Genomic DNA, 26,993 nt, shown 5'->3' with positions numbered 1-26,993 from the left:
ATCTTGTCTTTGCATCAAAACCTTTTTTCGGAGCCAACAATCTCCTCTCAACTTACTGACTTTAGGAATTTCCTTTTATAGTGGGTTTCCCTTTTTAAGCGTTGGCCTTCTAGAGAGCCCAAACTTCCCGTTATTCATTGGCATCAGCTTCTTAGGGGCTGTGCTTCATGCTCTGGGTGGTCACTTGTTTCCATTCGTCCTCAACTTAAATGTTTTCCTGTGAGATGTGCGTGTGTGTGTGTGTGTGCACATGTGTGCACATGTGTGCACCCAAGTGTTCAGGAAGGTGCATGCAGTATCTGTGATGTGTTGTAGACAGGGTCTCCCACTGGAACCCAGGACTCTGATTCGGCTAGGCTATTTGGCCACAAGCACTCAGAGATCCATTTGTCTCTGTCTCCCCAGCTCTAGGATTACAACACCATGCCCATCTTTTTACCAAGGTCCTGGAGATCAAACTCACATTCTTGTGTTTGCATGGCAAGCACTTTCCTACCCGCGACCTTTCCCCAGCCTTCCCATGCCTTTTATATATTACTTTAAGTGTCTTTGAAACCCTTCTTTGGAGGTCAGCATAGTGTTGCTGATCAAGGGAGCTACTAAGAAATACTTTCTATTTGTTTGCCACTTTACAATGCCCAAATTCCTTCACAATCTCAGTGCTCACGCAAGTCTGTGAGGGAGGCACTATTATTGCAAAGGTACAGACGAGATCAGAGACGTATAGTCTTAGTTATAGATCCACACGCCAGGGACAGGTGGGAAGCAATACTCGCTGTCACAGCAGCATCGAACATCTTTGTTGGTGTGTGAAACGGTAGCTACCAGACACTGTGACTTCTTAAATTTAAATCAGCCAAAAACAACTGCAATTAATGATTCAGTTCCTTACTTGCATTTCCACATTGCAAATGTTTGTCAGCCACATTTGGGAGTCTGATTTAGACTACTGTTTCTTCAAGGTTATTAGGGAACTCTGGTATCAGCCTTTGGCCTATCTGGAAGGAATTAGGGTCAAATAGGTTTTGTGAATGCTATGTGCCATATTATCCCTTGAATATTCAAAATTAATCATAGTATTTTAAAGAAGATCCCTAATCAAAAACTACATTTAAGTTTGTTTAAAGAGCAGTTCCCCAAATTATGAATTTATGGACTCCTATACCATGTTGTATTCTGTAGCAGAATTCTTTGAAACAGAGGTTGACAAATCCTGTTACGATAAGAACAGAATTCATCCAAAGAAGATTCACACATTATTATTATTATTATTATTATTATTATTATTATTCATAATAATAACATAGGTACTGCAGGAGCAGATGCTGGAGAAGGTAACACTGTGCCTCTCTACCTCATAGGCTGGGCTGAGGAGAATCTGATTCTGAGAGAAACTCTGTATGATACTTAGCTGTAATTATTAATTTGACACAACCTAGAATCATCTGAAAAGACAGTCTCAACTCGGGACAAATTATTATGTTGGCCTGTAGCCATGCCTGTAGAGGTTTTCTTAATTAAGTGATAGAAGAAGACCCAGCTCATGGTGGGATCATTCCCTTAGCAGGAGAATCTGAACTGTGCAGCCGGGTAGAGACCAAGGAGAATACAAATAAGCAAGCAAGAGAACATGCATGCATTCATTTCTCTCTGCTCTTGACTGTGGATGTGAGGGGCCTAGCTGTCTGAGGCTCCTGTCTTGACTTCCCCACAACGACAGACTGTAACCTAGAATTGTAAGCTGAAATAAACTTCTCGTTCCCTTAAGTTGTTTTTTGTCCAGGTATTATCTTTTTATTCTTCTCTCATACATTACATCCTGACCACAGTTTCCCTCCCTCCCACTTCTCCCAGTCCCTCCCTATCTCTCTTCTCCCCCAGATCCATTCTTCTTCCATTTCCCTTCAGAGAGAGAGAGAGAGAGAGAGAGAGAGAGAGAGAGAGAGAGAGAGAGAGAGTGAGTGCAGACCTCCCAGAAAAGAGTCCCCCAAACATGCAAAAGAGTCAGAAACACCCTCCGCTCCCACTGTTGGGAGCCCCACAAGAACACCAAGCTACACAACTGTAACATATATGCAGAGGAGCTAGTTCAGACCCGTACAGGGTCCATGTTTGCCACTGTGAGCTCCTATGAGCCCTGCTTAGTCAATTCTGTGGGCAGTATTCTCATGGTATCCTTGACCTCTGGCTCCTACAATCCTTCCTCCCGTCTTCTGTGGGGTTCCCCTGGCTCCACCTAGCGTTTGGCTGTGGTTTTCTGCATCTACTCCCATCAGTTGCTGGATGATGCCTCTCTGATGACATTTGGGCTAGGCACCCATCTATGAGTATAGCCGAATATCACTACTAATCACTTCATTGACTTTTTTTTTAACCAGTTGTGTTTGGTTCTATCCTGGGGCTCTGGGCTGTCCTGGATATTTTTATTGTGGCCACAGAAAGGGAACTAGAATACTACAAGCAAGCTGCTCCTCCAGGGCAATCAGACTATTCAGCACCATTACACCTCCTAAGCCAAAAGCCCACTCCCTCCACTAAGCGTCTGACTGCCCTCAACGTCTGCGAACAAGGAAACAGCGCTGACTTGAACACAAACTTGTGCCGACTGCGGACACTGGCAGAAAAGCATCCCAAACTCTGGAAACAGAAGACTATCCAACTGCAAAAGAAAATACAAGCATGTGTGTGCCTCTATCGTAGACACTGAAGTATAGAGTGGAACGTGTGACCAACCAGCATAGTAAGGAGGAAGGACAGCAGCCAGGAGGACACTTCATGCGGAGGGCCGGACATGCTCATTCCGAGCATCAGGGAACAGCTTTCAAGTCATGTCCACACAGGGAGTGGGGAAGAGACACCGAAAGCACACTGCATACAGCCGTTCCCCTCCAAGCTGTTTGAGCAGCAGACAGGTAATAGCCACTTTCCCACCAGCGATGCAAGCTTCAAAGATGACCTAGGGGGAGGGGAGTCCACATGCAGCCCAGCAAGGAAAAGTATCGACTACTAGTATACTGTTTTGATTTTTTTGTTTTGCTATTTTTTTGTTTTGGTTTTGATGTCACTTGATTAAGATTTACAATTATTCTTTCTTGGCACCTATTCTATCCCATTCTCTCTTATTTCCCAAAGCTTAAGCCTACGGGCTTTATTTCTAATTCCTACTTCATTTCCTCTTATTTTCACTTCTTAATGACTGATATCTCTAATCTTAATCATCTTTAAATACCTACCTTATCCTATCAATAGCTCTTTCACTTTCTACCCTTACTGGGAATGTAAATGGTGTGCCCAATGGCTTTTTACTCTACTACCTGATTGTTGACAAATCATTGCTTTTGTTATTGCTCTTCACTTCTTCCCTCTAAATGGTAGCGATCATAAGCTCAAGAGAAAACTACTCAGTGAGAAGATCCACATGAAAAAAAAAAAATGACCAAAAGATGGGGAAAACCATGAAAGATGCATCTACCCAAACAGACGTGCAGATCGAGTAACGACACCTTCAAAGGCTTACGGTTCCTAAACGCCTGAAACAAAACTAACAAATCACTGAAGTCCCAGACAAATGATTCAAAATTCCACTTTTTAAAATGTTCAGGGATGTCATGGAGGATTAAACAAGCAAATGAATGAAGAAAGGAAACTGATGTAGAGGCTGGGGCGCTAACTCAGGTGGTAAGGTGCTTGTCGTCAAGAATGAGGACTTGAGTCCAGAGTCTTCTTAAAGCAGACACAGTACCACCTGCCTGTGAATCCAGTGTCCCTACAGTGAGACCGGAGGCAGACAAAGGGAAACTCACAGGAGCTGGTAGGCAAGATAGCTTGGGGGTGCACAGCAGCAAACAGGAAAACTGTGTGGAAGATAAAAACTGATTCCTGAGGCTGTCCACTGCCCTCCACACATACCATTACACACATGCATACAGAGGGAGGAGGGATTCAGCATGGGAATTGAGATTTTAAATAAATTAAAAATCAGCAATGAAGGACTTCAATCGGTCAAAATACACACACACACACAGAGTGGAAAGCACCACTAATAGACTAGATCAAACAAAAAAAAATATCAAGGATAGAAGATAAGGTCAAGAAAATGTTACATTCAGATAGTAATTAAAAAACAAACAAACAAACAACATGACCACAACTTGCCAGAAATCTGGGATATGATCAACAGAAAAAAAACCCAAAGAATTCATAGGGGTAGAAGGAGGGGTTTGCAATAAAAATTAAAATACAGAAGAATTATTCAATGAAATTGTAGAACTCATTTCCCCAAATTTAGGGATGGATATATACATATACATATATATATGTATATGTATGTATATATACATATATATCACATTTAGAACCCTAAATAGGAATGACTGAAAAAGAACATCTTTGAGAGGGCTGGGGAGCCAGACCAGGGCCATGACAGGCTCCCTAGTAGCCCTGAGAGAGACCAGGTCTTAGTTTTTGTTTACTGAAGCTGGCAACTCAGGGGCAAATCATCAGCAGGTACCCCACAGACTTCTCTTAGCTAAAGATAGTCTTCCCTACCCTGCTGCTAGAAAGTCCCTAACCCTATGAACTTTTTGTTTAAGCCCTCCCCTCCTTGGAATTCCCCTAACCCTGCTTAAAAGGAGGCAGTGAGCTTCTCTCCGGGTCACCATTTGCCACTTTGTCAAAGAGTTAGACCCCAACATGTTGGTAATTTTTAATAAACGCTCTTGTTGATTGCATACGGGACTGGTGGTCTTTTATGGGCCTTCTTGTGGACCCTAACAACCTCAAGATAGATTGTTATTAAAATGTTAAAACAACAGAAGAAAGAAGCAATGTTAAAAGTTGCAAGAGGGAAATCACAACTTTCTTGCAACAGCAAAACTTTCAGAATAGCATCAAATTTCTCAACAGAAAGCCCCAAAGCCGGGAAAGCAGGGAAGGAAGTATGTAAAGCCCTGAAGTATAAAACATCCAACCAAAATTTTTATATACAGTAGAATTACTTTTTAACTTAAAGAAGAAATAAAGACATCCCAAGATAGGAAGAAACTAAGGCATTTCACAGCCACTTAGTTTGCAGAGGATATTTATAAGAATTCTACATACAGAGAAGGATGATAGTCACAACAGGATAGCACAAGAAAGAGAAAATTCCATGGCAAGAACAGATAAATAGATAAAAATTAGGAAAGAGTCAAACACACCCAACTGAACAAATCAGCAAGCCCCAATGCCTCATGAAAATACTAAACAGTTTTCAACTAGAAAAAGAATAAATAAAACTACAGCAAATAGAAAGTATCTCTCAATAATAGTCCTGAATATTAGTGGTCTCATATCTCTAATTAAAAGACATGCACCAGATGACTGAATCAGAACACAAGAACCATTTGGTGGTTCCAAGAAACACATTTCACTGGTAAACACACAGAAAAGCTGAAAATCAAAGAATAGAAAACTATAAACCCTACATCAAGAAGATGCAGAAAACAGGCAGAATTGGCCAGTCTTACATCTGATAAAGTAGATTTCAAAACAAAATTAGTAACAAGAGATAAAAGAGGTCACTATATGCTACTAAAAGAAAATATCCATTAAGAAGGTGAGAAAATTTAAAGATATAGGTTCAGTGTTGAGGCATCTAATTTCATAAAATATACTTAAAAGACAGATGGGGCCACATACAATAATGCTGCATTGATTCAATTCCCTACTCTCATCAACAGATAAAACACCCAGCCCAGAAAAATCTACAAAAAAAGCTCATTGTTTGACTGTACTGTAAATCAAACATATCAAATGGGTTGGTTGAACAGATATCTGCAGAATACCCTACCTATCAGCTGTGAATATGCACTGTTGTCAGAAGCCCATGGAACTTTCTCAAAAACAGATCATATTTTGTTCCACAAAGCAAGTCTTAAAAAGTAAAATACATTTCTTACATTTTATAAGCTCACAGTAGAATAAAACTGAAAATCGATAGCAAGAAAAGCTACCCATATGGGTGGGTAATAAATAATATTCTCTTGAATGATCAATATGTCACTGAAAGAGTCATGGAGGAAATTAAAAAATTCCTAGAGTCAATAAAAATAAAAACATGATTTATTGTAACTTTTAGGACACAGCAAAGTTAGTTCTAGTGGACATGAATTAGTATGATATTCTACATGTAAAAATCAGGGAAACCTCAAATACATAACTTAATGGCTTACCTCTTAAAAAAAATAAGCCAAACCAAAATGTAGTAAATGAAAATAGATTATAAGAGTAGAGCTGAAGTCAATAAAATGAAGAATAAAGGACAGAAAAAAAAACAATCAAAGGTTTGGTTCTTTGAAAAGATAAACAAGTTCAATAAAGCCTTAGTCAAACCTACTGACAGAAATAAAAGATCCAAATTAATAAAAGTGGAGATGAAAGGGGGGAGATTGCAACAGATTCTAGTGAAATCCGATCCCTAGGAAATGCTTTGAAAACATATTCCAAAAGTCTGGAAAATCTAGAAGAAATAGGTCAATTCTTAGACACATATGACCAAGAGAATGTAGACATGTAAACAACTTAAACAGAACCATGACAATCAATAAATTGAACAGCAACAACCACCACAACAAAAAGTCTCCCAACTAAGGCAAGCCAAGAGCAGACTAATTCACCACCACATTTTCCCAGAGCTTTGCAGAAGTGGCTGCAGTGTACCTCAAATTATTCCACACAATAGAATGAAAGGGAACCAAAGTGAACTAATCCTATGAAGCCAGGATTACTCTGACAGTGTCTAAGGAGCCAATAAACAGTTTACCCAGCTACAGGCCCATTTTTCTGATCTGATTCCAAAAATTATCAGTAAAATACTTACTAATCAAAAAGACAGTGGAAAGGCTGTGTATCATAACAAAGTTGTTTCATTCCAGGGATGCAAGGACAGTGAGTCACAGACAGATCAGTACATGTAGAAGACACAGATGGACTAGGGACAGAAATCACTTATCATGTCAGCAGATGCAGAGAAGACCTTTGATAAAGTTCAGCATGGCTTCATGATAACAGCTCTGAAGAAACCAGGAGGAGAACAAATAGATATCAGCAGAATAATGACTATATCTGACTGTAGGTTCTGTGCTCACCGATAAGCACCAGGGAAACCATTGGGAACGGAACGTGATGTCTGCACATTCTCCTAGCTCCCCTAGACCTCTATCTTGAGATTATTTAACTCAGTTGATCTATATATCACTATCTTCCCCCAGACCCCTATCATGAGCTTGCTGACCTGGAGCCTGCTTTCTTAGTTAATCTACAGAACCCATTTTTATACAAGTATTTACTTGTACTTTGTAAGAGTTTTAATGTGATCGTGTCTTAAGCTTTGGTGTTCACTCGCAATTGGGTTAATTATCACCAGGAAGATTTTTTTTTTTCTAGATTGTGCTGTGCTAAAATATACCTAAAATAAACTACCTGGTGTCAGACGCTTGAAGTTTGCAGCAACAAACTTGTTGAACCAAATGTTGAATCAAATTCCTTTGTGCCTCCCCTATCTCAATGCTGTGCTGGTCCTGGTGTTTGCAGAGACCCCCACACGTGACAACAATACAGCCAGCATGAGATCAAGTGAGGAAAAACTGAATTTCCTAGAAAAGTGAAAATGAGAAAGCAGTGTGTGCTTTCTCAACTCTTACTCAATCCAGTGCTTGAAGTCGTAGCCAGAGTAATCACAAAAAATGAAAAATGAAAGCCATACAAACAGGAAGAAGCCAGATTATCCCTGCTTGCCGATGACATGTTCCTATATTGAAGTGCCGGAGTACCTCTACCATAAAATTCTTGGATGTGATGAGAGATTTCAGCAAAGCAGCAGGTCGTAAAATCAACAAACAAATTACACTAGCTTTTCTGTATGTCAATAGCAAGAAGGAAATCGGAAAGTAACCTCATCCATAACAGCTGCAAAAGTTACTTAGGATATGAATGAAATTCTTAAGAACTAATAGAAATATATATATATATATATATATATATATATACATAATAATAAGAAAGAAAAAATTAAGCTTCATTGAAAGAGTACTCAAATTTTAACAAATGACTTTTAACAATGCAGTGAAGCTTTGACTGACTTTTCCAACCCAGATGGATATAGACTTCCTATGGTCATTGATAGGCAGACATTATTGATAGTCAACATTATAGACATTGCCATATTACCAAAGGCAGCCTGCAAATTTAATGTGATCCCCATAAAAATTCCAAAGATGGTCTTCACAGAACCAGAAAAGAAAAACAATATTAAAATTCATATGGATGTACAAAAGCAAACCAGAGCCAAAATGAACAATGTTAGAGGTGTCACAACTGCTGATGTCACATCATACTACAGATTCACGGTAACAAAATCAACATGGTGCTGACGTAAACATAGAGTGCAGACCAAGGAAATAGAGAAGACCCAGTGGTGAGCCAGCTTCAGCCATCTGAGTTTTGATTATATATGTATACTGGGGGAAGCAATCTTTTCAACTAATGGTGCTGGGCAACCTGGATCTGCACATGTAAAATAAAACCAGATTCCCATCGCTACCTGGTGAAAATAAAGATTCAAAATGCATCAAAGACTTTAAAACCTGAAATTTTAGTACTCCTGGGGAAACACTTCATGACCCGCACGGAAGCACAGGTTTTTGGAAAAGGATTCTGACAGCTCGGGAAATAGTAGCGAAACTTGACAAATGGGATCACGTGACGTTAACACGCTTCTGAGCAGTGAAGGAAACGGAGAGTGAAGAGAGGCTGGGATTGGGAGAGCAAGCCACAACAAACACTGATGTGGATTGAGAGAAAAAGAAACCTACAGAGACGGTTGAGAGTCGTGAAAATCATTCAGCTACTATGAAAATGGTTACCAACATTTCTGAAAAAACTAAAAGGAGAACTACTGTATGATCCTGTTTCATCACTCCTAGGATCACACTTGAAGGAATCTAACTCAACCTATCACAAAGACGTCCACACGCTAATGTTTACTACAGCACCGTCTGCGGCAGCCAAGCTACAGAAGCAACCTAAGTGTACGCCAGCAAGTAAGTGGATAAGGAAACCGTGGCATACTTACATCATTTGATTCATTCATAAAAATGAAATTATGTCATTTGGAATAAAAACTGATGGAACAGGAGATCACATGAAATGAAATAAACCAAACTCAGAAAGCCAAGTATTGCATGTTTTCATTCATATGTGGGACTTAGATTGCACACACACACACACACACACACACACACACACACTGTATATATGATATGTACACACAAAGGAGACTATTTACACGGAGGAATGACAATCCAGGGAAGGTCAAGAGAGAATAATGAAAGTGAAGCTCATCAAAGTACATGATATTGAAGAAAATGCCATAGATCCAATCACTTTGTATCATGAATCTATACTGATGAAATTTGGGGAAATTTATATTTGCAATGGTTATTCCTTTGTAACAATAACTAATGATAAAGTATGGCCATTTTCTAGATTTGTAACTGAATTAAGAAGGATCCAGTTCTGCCAATGAGAGTTTCTTCAAGTCCTCATTTGATTGATTGATACAGCCATCACCTTACCCAGCCAGTGCCTTCAAACATTTTGAGGTCCAAAGGGTCTCCTTGGATGGTTCCATCGAGAAGGATCAGGGAGTGGCAGCTGGTCATGGCTGCACACAGTGGGCCCCAGGGCATAGGCTGGCCTGAGGCAAAGCTGTGGACTGCCTGGAAACTGGTTAAGAAGATCGTGTTAGAACTTTCAATAAAATAAGTTGCATGATCTGCCCCTTACATCTTACCGAGGCAGCACTCCAACTAGCTGACCCTTACCCTCGCCCCCTGCAGTGACTTTCCCATAGTCTGCACCACTGCTTCTTAAAACTCTGAGCACAGCCCATATGGGATTGAGTGAAGGAAGGTGGGGACTGTAAAAAATATGGCAACAGTTAAATGTTTCTGGATGTCAGCAACCACAAAATGAATTCAAAATCAAATGTGTAATGAACCCAAGATGTTTTGTGCAGTGCTTACCTGTGTCGCCTCCCATGACTTCACTGCACTCTTGGTTCTGAACACACAACATGCCCAAGTGGCATGGCACATGCCAGCATACCAGGCAAAATCAAGGAACAATGTCCAGAACACCTTGGCTCAGAACATAGACTACTGTTACATTATAAGCTGCAGAGCTTGTATATACGCACACAGCTATGGAACATGATAGTTTCATCATGAAATTTTAATATTTTTCTGCTATCATTAGTATAACTTTTGGTGGTATTCTATTAGAATATTTGTTTTAAATTTGCTACGCGAGTTGCTTTGTGTTGTGTTGTGGAATATTAGTTTAACATGTGTCACATTCGTTTATGCTGTGGGATATTTGTTTAATGAGGCAAAGATGGGTTGCATTCTTTTATGTTGCATTTGTTTAACTCTGTGAAGCTGGGTTATTTTGCCTGCCTAAAACATCTGATTGGTCTAAAAAAGAGCTGAATGACCAATAGTGAGGCAGGAGAGGGATAGGTGGGACTGGCAGGCAGAGAGAATAAATAGGAGGAGAAATCTAGGCTCCAGAGAAGAAGGAGTGAGAAAAGGAGAAAGAGAAGAGAATGCCAGGGGCCAGCCACACAGCCAGTCATGGAGTAAGAAGAAAAGACATATAAAATGAGGAAAGGTTAAAAAGTCCAGAGGCAAAACATAGTTAAGGAGAAATGGGATAATTTAAGTTAGAAAAGCTATCTAGAAACAAGCCAAGCTACATACCTGGAGCTGCATACAGATTTCTTGGATGAAAGGGATCATACTCAGGCACAATCTGAGCCACCTGCTAATCAAGGCTACCTGCCCCTAGCTCTAACTCATCTTACAGCTGCTCATCCTGCCAATATCCTCATGCCCTGAGTCTAGAGCAAGACTAAGCTTCTTGCACTGTCTCTCCTTGTTCAGGGATTTCTCTGCTCACGGTCCTCTGCTCACTTGGGGATTTTCAATTTTCAACCACAGTATTCTACCTGAAGAGTAATGTTTACACAACCCTTCTTTGAGTTGGATATGGATTTTTCCTTCAATATATAGACTGCCACCGGTCAATCAAAAACCAAATTTCAGGGTGTTTGGGGATACACATTATATATAATTTTTTATATTTATATATAAATATATATATATATATAATATTGTGATGTTGCATATAAACCCATGGAGCTCTCTCTAAGTAAGAAGTCTTTGGATTCACAAGGTAACTGGGACAGGAAGAAACCTGTCTAGTGGTTCCAGGCAACTAAAAGCAAATAGAAGCTTTCAACTGATTCTCATTACTCAGTTCCTTGGAGTCTACCACCATTTCCTGAAATTTCTGCTCCACATATCCTGTCTCTGAAGTTTCTTCTACTCAATGACAGGATAGCCTGGCATCATGCACTTTCATCTCCTCCTAGTTTCAATCTGAACAGTGATTATATTTAGTTCATCCTACCCCTTGAAAGCTTCAGCATGCATGAGTGTGGTAATATTTTATTTGTGCTCTAACAAATAAAACTTGCCTGGGGATCAAAGGACAAAGCCAGCCACTATATAAAACATAGAAGTCAGGCAGTGGTAGCACACGCCTTTAATCTTAGCATTTGGGAGGCAGAGATTCATCGGATCTCTGTGAGTACAAGGCCACATTGGGAACCTAGCCAGGCATGGTGGCACACACCTTTAATACCAGCACTAGTCAACCATAGAGGTCTGGAGGTCTGTACAGACAGACAGGAAGTGATAGCCCTGGGCAGAAAAAGGAAGTGATATAGCTGGGCGGAGAGAGAAAGTAAGATGGCAGGGCACAAAAAGGTATATAAGGCGTGAGTATATAGGAAGTAGCTCTCTCTGGAGGCTGAGGAGTTGGTAAGGTGAGGTTGGCTATAGCTTGTTCTATTTCTCTGATCTTTCAGCTTTACCCCAATATCTGCCTCTGGGTTTTTTAAAGACCATTTAGCAATTCGTGTTACACAAGGGCCACAGGAGGAAGATTAGAGTGGGAAGTTCAGAAGAACATCCTCCACCTTCATTGCCCTGGACTACAGGCACCGTGCTTCTCTGGACAAAGGTCTAATCAGTACATCTGAACAGACAGGAGCAGACACACATGAATAGAGCTAGAAATCAAGTCGTAGAAATCAAGTCGTTCTTTGTGCTTGGCCTAGGCTATTGCCTACAACATTGCACCCTCTCTGTGCCAAACCTGGCCCCATAACTAGCTTGGCGAACCCTGCCTGACTCTTTCTCTGATGCTCCAGCTGCCTCAACCACTGTTTGGAGCTGAAGTAGGATAATCAAAGCTGAAAAGCAGAAGCCATCGCCATTCAGATGGTACAAAGGCATGCCTCAGCCCTGCAGGAAGGAGCTAAGGACCTTTCTCCCTCCCCTCTCCTGTTCTGCTCTGGGGTATGTATCTATATGGTTATCTTCTTTGCTTTACCATGACAGCCTTTAGCCCAGGTCTGTAAAATTTCAATCTAGATAATGCTTTAAAATCTACCTCATATGCCATCATTTTCAGAGAGTCATCATTGGTGTACAAAAATTGAAAATGAATTTCTACCTTTAATCATCATGTGTCATAAAAATCAGAACTGTATGTTATATCAAGGGACTTAATTATTTTGTCTCCATTCTGATTCTCTGTCTTCATAGTAATAATTTTCATGGCCCATCGAAGGTGAGTCCATTCATGTGTTTTCATGTCATTAGACTGTGAGCTCCACAGGAAGGCGTTGGAGCCCTTTTCTGGGTCTCTGAACACACTCATCTGCCCAGCCACCCAGGAAGCCTTGCAATCTTCAAGCATGGCTTTGTTTCTACTCCTTGATCCCCTGTTTCACTAATTCAGTTCCTTAATCATCTACCTTATTCTGTTCCATTTTTCATGCTGGATTTGCAGATCTACTTTCTTTGTCTGGCTCTGAATTTGGGACACATTTAATTAAATGAATTAGACTAATTGGGAGCCAATGTGAATCACGTTCCTCAAGCCTGCAGGGGTGGGTTTGAACATCAGCACGGTAACCTCCCCACCACATCTCCCATCTTAGAGTCCTACCAGTTGCCAGCCGTAGGGACAGTCCCCCAGAGGTCCAGTCCATCTTCTGTGAGCGTTCCTGTCTAAATAAAAAGATATGATTGACTTCAAGCAGAATTGTTAAAGCTTTGATACCATAATTTAAACAAAATCCAAGTTTCCAAGAAACTACAGCCTATGCAGTCATCCACAACCTTGTTCATCAGCATTCACTTTTAAATCTAGTGAAGGATCCCCAGGAGGTTCCGGTTTCCAGGTGACACTGTGCACGAGCTTTGTTTGGCTCTGGTTGCCTGTTGTCCCGTCTGCTGCTGTTATTGCAGTGAGGCTCTGTGAGAGAAAACCCAACAACAGCCACCTCACAGCTGGTTCTGCAGCAGGCACCTACTGCCTTCTCAAAACAGAGCTTGTGCGTGTTGTTTTGTTTTGTTTCTCTTTCCAAGACCAATTAATCCACCCTTTGCCGTTTGGTTCACTAACGTTTTCTAAAACTATGGCGGATGCAGTAACTGTTCAAATGGTAATGAAATGTTGATAAGGGACTTTCGGTCCACAGACAGGAATGAGATGCTAGTAGTAAATATTAATTAATGCCTGTGAGTGAGTTTTCTTTTCTGGTCAAGAGGAAAGTGGTCCTGAGCTACTCCATAGTGTGGGAAAGTATTTGTCAGTTTATGTAACCTAGGAAGCAAAACAGAACTGAGTCTATTGTGCCATTCCTCATGTCCCAGCTATTCACTAGCTGCTTGCCCTGTGATCTGGCAGCCTTAGGCCAACCACCCTGGGCCTGCTCAGAGTAGAGTTGCTGCTGCTGCTCCAGAACAGGTCAGAGAGACATGACACTCCTAAGTACAGACACCAGCAGCTCCCCGAGAGCTGTTTAAACCCACTGCTATGCGTTTCCTAGCTTTTAATTGGATGGCGTCCATCTGTCATCACAACACATCCAATCAGCGTGATGGTTTACAGATGTGGGCTTACAGAGCTCTCTCCTGATGTGTGAGCAAACACGGGAGAGTTGGACAACTGCACCCCACTAGGAGACAGTGGTCCACAGCCTGGAAGACTGAACTAGAATCCAGACAACCTTCCTCCACCGTTAGGGATGTTGGTGAATTCTGCCAGGCATGTGGGAAGACAAAGCCTACTCTTAGTCTCCACATTAAAGGAATTAAAGGATCTTTCTTTCTTGAATTCATTCAGCCTTCCCAAAGACAGGCAGCAGGCTTGGAGGAGTTGGTCCTTAAGGGCACTATTTGTAAAGAAGCAATTTGCTACAGTTTCCTCCCGCATTTTCTAAGGTGCCAACCTGTGTATTCACCATTCAGATCTCCTTGGGTTGTTCCATTTCAGAAAGAATTAGCAGCGTAGTTTTAACTGAGATGTTTTCCTTGGTAGGTTATGCTTTTAAGCATCCATGTTTTGAGTGCGAACATAGGGAGACTTGGCGAGAGAAATGAGACCATGTTACTTCTTTATGTGAAAATGACCGCATAGAACAAAAATAACCTCAAGTAGAAAGAAAAAGAAATTATAGTCCTAATCTAAAGAGAATAGAATGGAAAAGGAAAAACTTACCATAAAGTTCAAGCCCAAGCTCAGGCTGAATTGAATAGAGAATCTGTCTTAGAGAACAACTAACAAATCGAGAGAGAGAGAGAGAGAGAGAGAGAGAGAGAGAGAGAGAGAGAGAGAGAGAGAGAGAGAGATGGGGGTGAGAGAGGGAGTATATAGAAACAAGCACACTCAGAAGCCCAGGGATACAACACTGGTTGGAGATTAATTGTGGGGTCTTCTATTACAACATCATGTTGATAGAGTTCTATAATGTAAAGCTAGAAAAAAGAATGTAAAGATAATTATAGTTCAAGCTTTCTGCGTGAAATAGCGACACAGTCACTTAGTTTCGAACTCAGGGTTAGAGTCCTCATTCTGCCACACCCTGTTAGGTATCCTAGCACTACCACATGCTGCCACATCTTGTGAGATTGGACCGGCTGAGTGGGTGCAGAAGCCGGCCCTCTGGCCGTCTAGCTGCCCATGGCATGAGGATGAGGAGATAAAGGGGTGGAGGGGGATTAGTCTTTGGGACAGGTGATTATTATGTAAAGGACATGGTTAGGCTAGGCACCCATGAGGCTGTTGGATGTTTGAGAAGAACCTCTATGTAAAAACTGCCAAGGAGCTGGAATCTGACCACAATACTAAAGTCAAGCTGTTGCTCAGCTAACTCTCCGGTTCCTAGCCGATGGAGACTGAGCACTGGTTTTGCCAAATGAAAAAGGAAGAGAAGGAGATACTAAAATAACCTAAGAGACTGCTGCTTTCACCTGAGGACAGCGGGGCCAGGTCTCCTTGGGCGGCTTCCCCTCACTCTCCAGGCGCAGGACCATGAACAACAGCCTTTTCATTGTCCCCAGGTGGCCCCCTCCCTCTCTGTCTCTCCTCCATCCCTTCTGCTATGGCTTGAATGTTGACCCTCCCCTAGAGGCTCATGGGTTTGAATACTTGGGGGCACTGTGTTAGAGGGCTGTAGGACCTCTGGGTGTAGACCTTGAAAGTCATAGCCTGCCTCCATTCCCAGTCTAGCTCTCTGCTCCCTGTGGTGCCCCAGCTGCGTGTGAACACCACGATGCCCTCCCTGCCACATAGGCTACCATTGAGGCAACACAAATCTCTCCCCGCTTAAGCTGATGCTTGTAAGTGTTTGATCATAATGACAAGAAAGGTAACTGAGAGCCTCCTCATAAATCTCACATCAAAAGAACAAAAACACACACACACAAAATTCTACAAAGATTTCACGTGTCTAATTTTTTTCTAAGGCCTCACATTCTCCTTTGAGGCATGGCCCGCTGCTCAGCTTTGCCACATCTGCTTTCACCATTTCACTGGATGCCCAGCTGCTAGCCCTATCCTGTGATCTTCTGTCCCTGGAATGTTGGATGTCGTTTTTACATCCTTGTACTCTGAACTGGCCAGCTCAGAATCTGGGCCATCCCATACTCTGCAGCTCCGAGGTGGCCTCCCATGTGCAACAGATAAGCACCTGCTGATGCTTGCTCAGACCTCTACCAAGCCCATATCTCAGAGTATGATAGCTGTCTTCCTCCCATATTCCCTACATCCCTGGCTAAATACTTAACCCTCCTCAAAATGAAGAAGGACCATTCGTGATGTTCTGCAGGCACTGTACACAACATTGGCTCTCAAGGATGGGGACTGGTTGGAAAAGTGGCCAAAGTGTTGATTAATTATTGAAACATAAATAAACTTTAACAGGGAAAGACCAGCCAAAGCCCACTGCACTTCAGCCTGTCCAAGATGAGGACAAAATCTGTACATGGGGGGGCTGATGCCGATGTCACTCCTGGGTCCCATAGGAGAATTGTGGGAATCTTGGGACATGCCCAACAACAGCAGTCATCCTCAGCCAGCATATAATCTCCCTCTGCCACATCTCCAGGCCCCTGCATACAGACATAATACTTCCTTAACCCAGATCCCCAACCCCTGGAAAAAAAAAAAAAGGAGACAGCATGGTAGGAGAAGTGTCTACACTGGCTATTGGCTACTCTGTCTTTTTATGAAAGGAATTGCTCACATAATTTCACCAGGACAGATATTCTTCGAGGTCCTTCCCAGCTCTGCCATGTATCAAAACCACCCCACCTCACCCCCAAACCTGGAAAGTGTGGAGCTCACTTTGTCAAAGCACACAAGGTTGATCTGGCCACACATGTTGATTCTTTGTGGAGAGATACAGAAAATCTTCTTCTTCTTCAGCCTCTTCTGGGCATACACATTGCCTATGGTCAGGGCAGCAGGGAGCACAGGAGGGACAGTGGCCGTGAGGAGGATCAGCGCCATGGTTGCGGTGTCTCTCGGAGGAACCTGGAGAGGAGAAAAGGATGAACATAGGGTAGAACAGAGCAGGATGGCGCCTTCCTTCCAGCTGCCTCCTATAACACTTGGGAGCCCTGGACCTTGGCTCAGAGTATTCCTGGGCTTTCTTGGTGGGGTCATGTGTCTCTTGGTTGTCCCTAAAGCATATACATATTGTCCCTGATATATACCAAAGGAGACCCTTTGACCCCCATTCCAAGTCTCCCTGACCTTTTCTGACTCAGGTTCCCTCCACCTGAACACCCATGTCTCCTTCGTTCATCACACCCTCTGAACTCGTGGGGGCTCACATGGGCATCACTCTGCTCACATGGGCACCACTCTGCTCAAATGGGCAGGTCTTTGGTCCAGATAGTTCACTCCAAAGCTTGACATTAGTTTTTAAATCTCTCTCCCTTACCAACCTGCAAATGTCCTAGATACAGGAGCTGTGGCTCACTCACCTTTGAATTCTTATTTGTCTGAAGGTCAGCTCAGTGTCTGGGGCAGAAGCGACACTCAGTATATAGACAGAAGGAATGGTGACTTGACAGACCCTGGAACCAAGGCTGCCGAGGTCACAACGTCTCAGAGTGACCGTAGCTCTGGGGAAGCCATTGCTGAGATTAGTCTCTCTCACTATGGCAGTCACATGTCTGCACCAGATACATTATTTAGTTGCTTCCTACAAGCACGGCGTTCTCCACTTTCTCCAGCTGCTCACACAGAGGAGTTTTGACCCTGCAGACTCCAGCTTGTCTAATTCTGAACCAAAGCAGACAGAGGCAGCCACGGGGCCAAAGTTTCTGACCCACAAGGCCTGACATCCAACTTCCGGCCTTGGTGTGGATTGCGTGTTAAGCTCTGTCCAGGAAACCTTCACTTCCAGGCTGTGCCAAGGCTTCTTTTGCTTTTCTGGTTGGTACTGCTGCTCTCCAGATCAAACTGGAACACTGCATTACATTCTGGACTGCATGGTCTCGATATTCTGCCTAGATCTCCCCAGATTCCATACCAGAGACAAATGCACAGGACCCCTTGGAGCACCCCCTTCTGGAGCCTTATGCCAGTTTGAAGTGACTGTTCAGAGGTTTTAGCATGAGCGTTATATAGAAAATCTTTGGATTATGTCATCATCCACCAATATCCTGGTCACTCACACATTCACCAACACCCAGCATTCATTCACTGGCACTACCAGTTTGGACAATGCCCTTATCTCTTCTCCTCAACTAGCCCATCAGACCCTGGCATGTCTCAGAGGCCACATGAATACATAGCAGAACAGAATCTCAGGACCAGAAAAACCCTCAGAGGTTACAATGACAACCTCTCCCTTCCTGGCTACCAACAAAGAGAAGCACCCACATGAACTTGGTACCCTAGAGAGCACCCACATGAACTTGGTACCCTATAGAGCGCCCACATGAACTTGGTATCTATGGCTTAAAGGAAAGTAGGATCCCACTAAGCATCATCAGCTCTGGAAAGTAGAAGGAAATGTTTAATTCTGCTTCAGATACTACCAAAGAGAAAGCATGGGCAAGTCACTTGCATTGTGTGTGGGGGTTACTTGGGACACCACTTTCAAAACTACATGGGAAATGTTAAAACTAGATGTGCCGTTCAAGATCCCCTTCATTCTGACCTCTTGCTACCCTGCTAGGCTTCTCCATGAATTTCTTGTCAGTTCTAGAAGGCACGCATGTGTTTCTGTGTTTTGTTCATTTGAATTACTGTGCTCTTCCTGCCCACTGACCTGTTTAACAAACTTTTCTCACCTATTTGAATGGATGTTAAAAACATGTATTCCCTATAAAGCTCTTTGGGCATCCATATTGCCTACATCACCATTGGAGCAACCCCTCATTATAAATCAAATGGTGAAGCAGCCAATGACCTGTACAACTCTGTGTGTGTGTGTGTGTGTGTGTGTGTGTGTGTGTATGTGTGTGTCTATACATGTATACACATATATGCAAGTTCCTTTAAAAGGTTAGAAGAAGGCACTGAATATCCTGGAGCTGATATTACAAATGGTTGTAAGCCACTTAGTGTAGGAGCTGGGAACCAAACCCTGGTCCTCTGCAAGAGCAACAAGCACTCTTCGCTGCTCATCTATCTCTCCAGGCCCCGTGCAACTTTTCATAGCTCTGCTATCCAACAGGAATACAAATTGAAAATTCAGCTGTCACACCAATAAATGCTATGGTTATATTTATATGTGTGAATATATATATATAATTGTGTGTGTGCATGTGCATGTATGTGTGTGCTTATGGGAATGAAATCCAGGGCCTTGTACATGCTATTCAAGCACTCTATCACTAAGCTAGCTGTATTTCCAGCCAAGGCTTTTCACTCTGGAGATGTAGGCATAGACCATTTCTACAATCTTAGAAAATTCTCTGGGACAGCAGCATTGGTTCATAGAATTATGGGATCTAGAGTCAACCTTATTTAACATTTTAGAGTTAGTTCAAGCTCTTGAAAAACTATGATTGACAAGATTTAGTTGCAGTACTTACTCCATGGTACATATAGACACCTAGGGCATAGAAAAATCCCACAACACCAATACAGGCCAGGAACACCATGAACTTGAAGGCATCATTATACAGCTTGAAGTTCAGAGGTCGCGGGTAGAGGATAGATCTCACCAAGTCCCCTTTTGCTGTATTATAACCTAGGAAGATAATCACAAAGGGATAAAGTCTCCACTTCTTTCCAAACCTACGTGGCCATGCCACTGGAGTCGAGAGTGGCCATGGCCTTGCCACTGAGGTCGATATGGAAACAACAGCATTGCTCTAACCTAACAGTGTATTTACCTTCCTTGTCCAAAGTCAGAGAAAGCAATCAGGTACATTCCCTCAACCCTGTTTAATTTCTCTTGTTCTGGGAGGAACAGAGTACAACCATCCATCCATTCATCTGCAGAGCTAAGAAAAACCAGACTTGTAAGTTGGAAACTGTGACTGGAGAAAATGGGATGCCAAGAGAAAAGTTTAAAGCAGGTATGTGTTGAAAATAGACACAAGTTAGAAAAGAACTGAAAATTTAAAGAAGCAGAAGGCATAGGTGAGTGATTTCTTTAAAATATAAGTGCACGGGCTTTTCATCATGACTTTCTTCTGTTCCAAAGCTTTCCAAGGCACTGACTTCCTTAGACCAAAGCTCAAAGTCCTAGACAGAGTACTGAAAGTGCTCTTCAACATCATCTACTTCTATCTGATAGACTAACTTAACTATTTAATGGTCCCAGAAGACCCTTGCATTTTCTATTTTGTGCCTATCTCTCTAACTCTCATATGATTGGCCAAATGCTCTCTCACCCTATCAGACTTGGTTTCAAATGCCACCTTCTCAAAAAGTGTTTCCTGAATTCCATGTCCATACTTGAACCAGATATAATTTATTCCCTGCAAATCTTGGTCATATGGCGTCTCTCACCACCCCATAGTTTAGTTAACTGGAAGTTACAGTAAGTACATACCTCTGTCTTTTACATCATATCATAACCTTCCTTAAAGGAACAAATGTTAATTTGTTAACTTATGTAGCATTTAATGTATGTTCATTTCTGCCTGACTTGTTGACTAAAATGATCGGCTGGTCTATATTTTAAATATGAGCTAGTTTTATAACTATAAGATGTGTTTTACCCCTATTTCTTGCTGGACACACCGTTTTCTCTAACACTATTTTCTAGACTCTGGAAAATAGGAGCATAGTTTCCCCTAAGTTTCCATCTAAGCACTTAGAAACACTCATAGAAAAGTATAGTCTCTTAATTCAGCTTCTTGCTAAAGTGAAATAGCATTGCTTTATAGGACTTTAAACCTTAGTTTCTGTTTAGACACCTGGCTGAGGGGTCCCAAAACTTGTTTTAACATAGAAGTCATATTTTAAATTAAAACAGTATTTAGCTAACATAATTGAATAACAGACCAAACTAAAGCATAGCCCCAAAGAGAAAGATGTGGGTTTTTTTGTCTATGGATGTGTGTAGCAGCACAAACACACACTGAGCCATGGCCAGGTCAAAGGAGGCCTTGGTTGTGTAATTTCATGTGAGAAAAAGAAAATGAATATAACTACGAAAACATTCTGAGCATGATACGAACGTACAAACTAAGCTAAGGAAATGTGTCTGTGATGACAGGCTGAGCAACAGTTTAGAGAGAGACCAGAGCAAGAGCTGAAAGGAAGCAGTCCAAAGACTATTTCTGGTAAGATGCTGTAGACAGGAAGTGACGAAGCCTGCCTAAATGACAACCGTGACAGAGGAGGCCAGGGGACCGTGACTCAGCAGGTGGTAGCAGAGTCCTTAGGATTTGATGCCCATTTGGTCTGAGAGAGAGATGCTGAAGATGATGCTAACAGCTGGGCTAGATGCTGATGCTGTTCACAGAGAGGCGATGCAAGGCACGTTGATGTGTAGACCCCTGCTGTGGGATGTCTTTCTGTATGCTATCAATATGTGTTGTTCCTGTTGGTTAATAAATAAGCTGCTTTGGCCTATGATAAGGCAGCTTAGAGGCAGGAGGGAAATCCAAGGAGAGAGACAGGAAGTAGAAAGGCAGAGTCTGGGGAGAGGCCAGCCTGTTGCCCAAGGAGCAACATGCTAGCAGACCGGTAAAACCACAGAACACGTGGCAAAACATAGATTAATAGAAATGGGTTAATTTAAGATATAAGAGCTAGCTTGCAAGAGGCCTACCATAGGCCATACAGTTTGTAAATAATATTAAGCCCTTGAGTGATTCTTTTATAAGCGGCTGCGGGACTGCAGGCCAGGCAGGACTAGAGAAACCTTCTGGCTACAGACCCCTGACTCTGAAGTATCCGCAGAGCACTTGATATCCAGCAAGCAACTTTCGGAGATGGAAAATCCTTCCTAGTTGTTGTGGCTGACATTGCTTTACAGGGAAACACCAAGAGGAAGCATGGAGGAACAAAGAGAAACCTACAGACCCGAGCCTTTAAGGACATTTACAACATCTATGCATGCCACTCAATGCATACAAGGGATTAACAATGAACATTCAAGTTAAGGTAATGGCAACTCAGAATCATAAGGGTCTGGTTAGGAAGGAGTGTAGCTGCTATTACTAGAATATGGCAAACTCCAAAATCCTAAGCAAAATTTCCCACCTCCAATTCTCCCCACCTCCAGCACAGCTTAAATTTACAAAAGTTGGATCCACTCACCTGTCTGCAGAACAACGGCCCTAACAGGTCCCTGCCCAGATGGCTTAACCTGGATCACTTCTGTTCCACAGAAAAGCACGTGTTTCCGGTAGTCCTCTAAGCTGTGGGTTTTCCAGGGCATGGTGTTCTCCGTGTGAGGTAATGGTGTCTTTGTAACAGGTATACTTTCTCCTAAAGAAGGTTGCATTTTGTTGATTCTGTGTAAACTCAGGTAGTTTTTCAGGACCAATGTCACACTGTATCACCACAACCATTTTAGCACTCATCCCATGAGTCAAATGGCTGACTGGTCAGCGATGCCCATAGTTCATACACTGGTAGGCTTGGTTCTAGTTAAAATAGTTCCTTAAACTCTGCTTATCACTCCTCTATGTGGAATGTGCGGTCTGTTATCATAATTTAATGAGCAGTTAAATTATCACCTAGCCATATCCTAAGCATCCATCACCCAGCATTGTTTCAGAAGCTGTAAACATGTTTCCACTTGACTTTCATGTAGTCATTTATCCATGAATTCATCCACACATTTTCCCTGCTTATTCCACAAATTTCTGTGCCAGAAATAAAGCACTTTTTCTGCTAAGTGCTGGGATATAATGATAAACAGGGCATAGAAGCCTGGTCCTCATAAAGCTCATGGTCCCAAGCTGGAAAATTATAATCCTTCTACACATTTTCCAGGTGACTCCTAACAAAGCCACCATTCCATTCATTCAAGTTGGAGTTTCTATTGCTTCAATGAAGCACCATAAGCAAAAAGCAAGTTGGGGAGGAAAGAGTTGGCTTACACTTCCACAGTGTACTCCATCCTTGAAGGAAGCCAGGACAGGAACTGAAACAGGGCAGGAACCTGGAGGCAGGAACTGATGCAGAGGCCATGGAGGATGCTACTTACTGGCTTGCTTGGTCAGCCTACTTTCTTATAGAACCCAGGACCACCAACCCCAGGGATGGCACCACCCACAATGGGTTGGGCCCTCCCCCATCAATCATCAGTTAAGAAAATGACCTACAGGCTTGCCTTCAGCCACATATTATAAAAGCACTTTCTTAATTGAAGCACCTTCCTCTCAGATGACTTTAGCTATGTCAAGCTGACATAAACTATCTAGAACACCATCATTCCATTTTCTATGAAAAAAAAATTTTTCCCCTTGCCATTGCAAAATAAACCCCAGACTTTTTTTAGATTCCCAAAGCCCACCAGAGTTCCAATGGCCTCCCGGGCTTATCCCCATACAGGCTCCAGCTGAGCAGGGCCCTTTCTGATCCCTCAGTCCACCTCTCAGCACCTCCTACTCTTGGCTGCCACAGTCTCTGTTCCCTTCTCAAGGAAGGTGACATTCTGTAAGACAGAATGTTGGAGGTACAAAGAAAGCAAGCTAAAAGTTCAAAAGAACACATTTCAGAGTAAAAAAAAAATGTGGATAACACTTCCTAGTTCCCATATTTAAAACATACTAGAACAAATTAAAAATTCCATCAATCCTTAGTTAAATGTTCAATTAGCAAAAGAATATGTCATCTTTCTAATCTAGAAATGGCATTATATTGATTATATTTACATTTCTTTCTGTGAGGGAGAGAACTTTGTCATAAAGAACTTTCTATACTCCTCATTTTACTCTATGGCATATAATAGGTTTTAAAAAATGTGTTATCTGCTAAATGTATGTCCGAGTCAAATAAAAGCAATTACTTCGGTTTTTCTATTACTGTTCTTTCAAAGCTAGCTTCCTATCGAGGAGAATGTTTACATTGTAAGGCTTAAGAAACTATAACATTTTATTGCAGTCTTGAATATTCTTCAGCATATCCCCTGAGCTGAGCACTGTCCTTACTCTATTTTCCTTAAAACAGTGATGTTGCCCCTCCACTGTGTGGATTTACCAATTGCATCCAAAATGACTCTATAGGAGAGACAGAACCTTTGGCAAGTCTCCAAATAATTGTACCGCACTATTTTGTAAGTTAGCCCCTGTAATGCATAGATACTTACAGATTACTTTATGACAAGAAATATTAATCCAGAATATTGATTTGCCTGATATGATAGTAGCAACTAGTTTTCTTTTATATACCCCCAATGAAATTGGAATCAGACAAGCACTGATCAAATGAAGTCACCATGAGATACTGTTACGGAAATGACACTCCAGGCAGATAAATTTACAGAGGATTGACACTCCTCGTGTATTATTAAGACTCTCATGCCTGGGCTTTTCTGGGAAGTCCAAGAAGAGATGAATTCACCTGCATAAGATTAGGGTGCAAGGAGGGTTAGGTTTCAGAAGGAAGTTCTTTGATTGTGCACTCTCAATTATAGAGTTGGCGCCAGGGACCTTGAGAACTCAGCGTCTGTCAAATAGAGAATATCCCATGTCCCCACGGAGCTGGATGCCACTTCATGCTGACAATGCCCGAAATGCCACATTCTTGTTTATGGCATCACTGGGACCATTTGACAGAAAATCATCTGCCAGTGCAGCCAGCTTTCCTTTATCTAACTGATCCTAGTACAGTGCCTGGCACATAAAGGCATTTCAGAAACTCAGATCAAGTAAACAGATAAACATCAAGACAAAGGGGGGACAAGAAGAAAAGAAAAAAGTGAGAAAAGGGAGAGGAATAGGTATGATCTACCCATCGCTTACAAGTTCATGTGGCAGAATATCAATTCAGAAACACTGCAGAGGAAAAAATGCTGTGCATCCATCTCAGATCACTGCATCTGTCCTAAACGGAGGCTTCAAATCAATCAGCTCTTTCATGAGTAGAGGGAGAAGGAAAATGCTGCACTCTCTCACATAAGCATCCCCAAGAGAACCAAAAGGCACTGGCTAGAAGCATAGGCTCTGAGGAAGCGATGTGTTGGCTTAGGTGTTTTTCTTTGTGAAGCGGTTATTAGGAATGTGTGTCCTTTCCGACTTTCATGTTTTCCGTTTGCTCCAGCAACCTTATGCCGACCCTGCTCACTGCTGTATCCCCAGTAGATTTTCTGCTAATAGATTGGTGAAATCAGGGAATAAACAGCCAAACAAGTGCGCCCGGATCTCAGAGGCACTACTTTTATCCTGTGTGAATATCGACAAATTATTTCTCCTCCTCTCTTGGACCCATATTCACCCACCTAAAAGAACTGCAGAGTAAATGGAACAGCGTGAAAAATGTTGGTGTAAAACAGCGCGTGCTAAAACTAAGAAAATGGTAAGTATGAATGGATTCTCCCCCGTCATATGCCCCTTCGTGTCTTGCCTCCTCCCCCTTGGGGAAAGCAAGGTCCTGAAGGAGCCATTGCCTCAAGGAAAAGGTACAAGGGACAGGGAAGTTGGAAACTGGCCTCTGAGTCCTGAAAATCATGTGTAAGTTTGGTCATGGATTCTAGAGACTTCTAGAGATTAAGGAAGCCCTTCACTTCCCCATGCCATCCCTCTCCTGAATTTCCACCTAAATTAGCAGTCCTGAAAGAACGGAAAGGGGATCCCAAGGGGCCTTGTGCACCATGTGTTCCTAAGAAAAGGGGCACCTTAGGGGGCTATGAGAACACTCAATGAGGCCATCAGAATTGGGTGTCAGGCCTCAGCCTCCCAGACTTGGGGAGACTACAACCACAAGAAGACCTGTATCACCCCACCCTGATGTCCTGGAGGACTTGAGTAGCCAGAATGGAGTCAAGAGGAACTGGTGCAAGGTCATTGACTTGCATCAAAATAAACACCAAGCCTCGTTAGGAAAGGAAGTCAAGCTTTTTGTAAAGCAGTGACAGCTCAGGAGAAAATGCCGCTCATGGGTGGGTGCTGTGGGAGGGAACCTGCGTAGAGTAAAGGGTGACAAGGTCAAAATGGTGACAGTCGCTTCCCCACCTCAGACTCACCTTCTGCACTCAAGTGCCACTTTGTGTTTGGGAACAAGCGCCACCTCCAGTTCTGATTCCATCGCTAATCATTGAGTAGCCCTGGTCTTTGTTCAACTCTGTTCCTTCATTTGTAAGTTGGCATTTTAATGGCGCCTAGCCTAACTTGTTTGATAGCATGATGAAGTGAGATAGAAATGTTATTTATAAAACATGTTACTGTAGGCTACTAGGAGTGTTTACATACTTTTTTTTACATAAATATCTGTATCTGCAAAGGTAGTTATTTTGCAAGCGGAAAATAGATGCATCTGAGTTGTATTTGTGGACACATACCCTAGCACTGACCATATTTCAGCCGGGAATCTGACTCCAACATGATGGCTCTATCTGGATGCTTTCACAGTATGTGTGCCAGTGGGGTCCATTTCCCACACAAAAGAAAGCAGTGCATGCTGGGATTTATGTGCTTTCGAAGAAATTAACAAGACACATAGAGTTAGTTTCATATATACTTCTGTTTCACTGAGTCTGACTCTAAAATGGATCTTTTTTTCTCAGCACTCAGAATATTCAGATATTGGTGCTGGTGACTTTAGTGTTGCCATAAGTGAGCATAGGAAAAGCCCATTGTCATTCAAGTTCATTTTAGATCAGTTTTAACTCTCTGAAACACTCTGGCTTTTCCTGGGACTCAGGGCAAATCCTGTAGATCATGAAAGGAGAAGGAACTGTTGTTTTCTGTCTTTCCTGAGGTCCCCATGTCATGCTCTCTGTCACCCAGTAAGAGAAGCACTCAGAGGACAGGCACACTCAGGCTGCGGGCACACGTGGGACAGAGGCCAGCCAAAGTGTTTCTTAGCTGGAGGTCTGCACATTGGGTACCATGGCAACATTCATTCCCACCATCACAAGGCAGGTTGATTTCAGCCAATTAAAGGAG

At 42.3% G+C, this 26,993-nt stretch overlaps 1 protein-coding gene across 1 annotated transcript in view; it reads right to left on the bottom strand.

The window, feature by feature from the left end:
* The window catches only part of Atp13a5 (ATPase 13A5), a 123,994-nt gene that overhangs the window by 53,157 nt on the left and 43,844 nt on the right, over positions 1–26,993 (bottom strand). Inside the window, exons 10-14 of the mRNA XM_059277338.1 lie at positions 22,198–22,368; positions 19,512–19,669; positions 16,804–16,992; positions 13,120–13,181; positions 9,615–9,765 (exon numbers count right to left, since the gene is read on the bottom strand). Coding sequence (XP_059133321.1) covers positions 9,615–9,765; positions 13,120–13,181; positions 16,804–16,992; positions 19,512–19,669; positions 22,198–22,368 — 731 coding nt within the window. The remainder of the gene's footprint in view (positions 1–9,614; positions 9,766–13,119; positions 13,182–16,803; positions 16,993–19,511; positions 19,670–22,197; positions 22,369–26,993) is intronic.

The sequence above is a fragment of the Peromyscus eremicus genome, chromosome 12 (assembly GCF_949786415.1).
Source record: "Peromyscus eremicus chromosome 12, PerEre_H2_v1, whole genome shotgun sequence".
In the NCBI taxonomy this organism is placed as follows: domain Eukaryota; kingdom Metazoa; phylum Chordata; class Mammalia; order Rodentia; family Cricetidae; genus Peromyscus; species Peromyscus eremicus.
Note: the sequence above shows the minus strand (reverse complement) of the source record. Positions and strands in the feature narration are given on the sequence as shown.